We start from the raw sequence: 2,536 nt of genomic DNA, 5'->3' as shown, positions 1-2,536 counted from the left end.
AGCTGAGCCACAGAACCACAGGTCTCAGCTTCTTTCACCGCGTCCCTCAGCTTTCGAAAGAGATCATTCTCTGGATATTTCCTATCCTCAGCATCTTCCAGCATTACTCTCAATTCAATCAAATCTGTAAAGACAAATATGATAATAGACACAAAAAAGCCATTCTACAACGGTCATAAAGATCACTTAAGAGTCACTAANATACTAGTAAAACAATTTGGCTTTGAAAGTCTCTAGTGTAAAATCTTCTGATTAGATGTTTATTCCTAACAGATAACTTCACTCAAATAAGGTATATTTGACCTGTCTCCTTTTCCCTTATCCCAATTTGTCTCTCTTGAAAACAATCAAAAGTCTTTCAGTATCATTAAACTAAATTTGGTTCTCTAAAATACATGTCTACTACAACTTATCTGTCTATTTTAAGCCAGCTTTTTCATTTAAAACAGATTCTCAATAGGTGTGGTGGCACTGACACCAAGGGTAGAAAGGTCATGAGACTGAGGCAACAAAGCACAGTAGATAATCTTAAAACTAGGCATAGTCTANAGCCATAGCAAATGACCAAACCTGCTATCTGATCTCAGAAGCTGAGTTTTATCAGGTCTGCTAAGTACATGGACAAGAGAAAACTAAATGTATATTCAACTCTGTTATTATAAGCTAGAACTTCCATTTGTTAATGGAGAACAAAAACATATAATTAAAAAATTAAGGAAACATAACCTTTCTTATGGTTGAAGCTAGCTGACAATGCTTCTGTAACACGATTGACCCAAGTGTCATAGGACTGTGCTCTCACTTTGACACCATAAAGCAGAGATGGAAGGTCTTCTAGTGGATAGCGGTACCTACAAAAAAAAAAAGGTAAAAAGAAGTTTAAAAAACAGAAGTAAAAGCTTCAAAATACAACAACCTGAAAAATAGTGGGGGAAAAAAACTCCCAATTTCAATGGAGAGAGAGAGAGAGAGAGAGAGAGCGCAGAATCATGACATTAACTGGTCATGAAATTAATAATAGTTAGGCTGGATATGGCTAATTTTATAGGAAATTTAAAATATGAGAAGTAGATAGTTATCTGTTTAAGAACAGGAAAGAAAGCAAAGAACAATTAAGGTGGTTTTCTTAACAGATACTGCAAGAATGCTTTTATACCAATACTTGGGAAGCCTGATCTACATAGTGAGCTCTAGGCTAGCCAGGATTACAAAAAGAAATCCTACGTCAAAAAAGAACCCAAAAAGGTGCAGTAACTTTTAATACCTAAGACATTTGTTCTGCATGGGGCAAGAGCACAAATCAGTTGGATGATACAGACATACAAGTCGCTCCGGATTACAGGAGCATGTGAGAGCTGAGAGAAAACATGTAGTTCTGCATGCTGAACACTGCCGTTCATCATCAGGAACAAGTTCAAAGACTTCTTCTTCTGACATCACGACACCCTAGAATATAATTTATATTATCAGATCAGATCTCAACTGAAAATAAAACAGTAGCTTTAAAAAATTCAAATTTAGGCATGGTGAAGCACTCTTTTAATCTCAGCACTCAGAAGATAGAAGCAGGTGGATCTCTCTGAAGGGTAGCAAGGATTACACAGTGAGACTGTGTCTTAAAAACATAACAAAACAAAAAACCCAAAATGTACAATTCTATCAATAGACACTACTCAAAAGATTAAGAAAGGTCAAAAGTGCTGGGCATGGTGGCACACGCCTTTAATCCCAGCACTCGGGAGGCAGAAGCAGGCGGATTTCTGAGTTCNAAGCCAGCCTGGTCTACAGAGTGAGTTCCAGGACAGCCAGGGCTACGTAGAGAAACCCTGTCTCCAAAAAACAAACAAACAAAAAAAGATCAAAAGTTATACCCTAAAACAACCACCATTTGAAGAAATAAGAGAGAAGACAGAGTAGTCCAATCTGACAGTCCAGAATCACATAACTTGGATGGAAAACAAAAATGGATTTAATTTTCTTATTTAAAATAATTAATATTAGAGGGCCAGCTAGATGGCTCAGTAGGTAGAGTTGCTTGCATGAAGGCTTGACTCATTGAATTTAATATCCAGATTTCAAGAAGACCAACTTATAAGAGTTCTCTGACTTCAACATGCACCATGGAAATAGATGATTACATTCACATACATGTAAAATAAAATAAGTAAAAATTCATTAATATTAGAGCCAGTGACTCACATCTGTAATCTGAGAACTTGAAAGGCCAAAGCAAGAGGATTGCCAGGATTGTCACAACTTCAAGGCTACTCTGGGATTCATAATTAGTTCTAGGCCAGTCTGAGCTACAGAGTAAGAATCTGTCTTTAACAAAAAGGAAAAAGAAAATGGGGGCTGGAGATAGCCCTGTGATCAAGAGCACTTACTGCTCTCAAAGAGGTTCAATTCCTATCATCCACATGGTGACTCACAATGTCTTTGGCCTCTGCGGCTGTCAGGCAAGCATGTAGTGCACAGGTTAAATACACACACAGAGATGTACACTGTCCCCCTCCAAAATTAAATCAAATCTTACCCT

General features: G+C 37.4%; 1 protein-coding gene across 1 annotated transcript in view; it reads right to left on the bottom strand.

The window, feature by feature from the left end:
* Window positions 1-2,536, bottom strand: part of Kdm5a (lysine demethylase 5A) — a 70,013-nt gene that overhangs the window by 33,305 nt on the left and 34,172 nt on the right. The window contains 3 exon segments of the mRNA XM_029478250.1: window positions 9-124; window positions 727-851; window positions 1,265-1,446. Of these exon segments, the coding sequence (XP_029334110.1) occupies window positions 9-124; window positions 727-851; window positions 1,265-1,446 (423 nt within the window).

Source organism: Mus caroli, chromosome 6 (genome assembly GCF_900094665.2).
Source record: "Mus caroli chromosome 6, CAROLI_EIJ_v1.1, whole genome shotgun sequence".
In the NCBI taxonomy this organism is placed as follows: domain Eukaryota; kingdom Metazoa; phylum Chordata; class Mammalia; order Rodentia; family Muridae; genus Mus; species Mus caroli.
The sequence above is the reverse complement of the archived record's forward strand: the minus strand, read 5'-3'. Positions and strand labels throughout refer to the sequence as shown.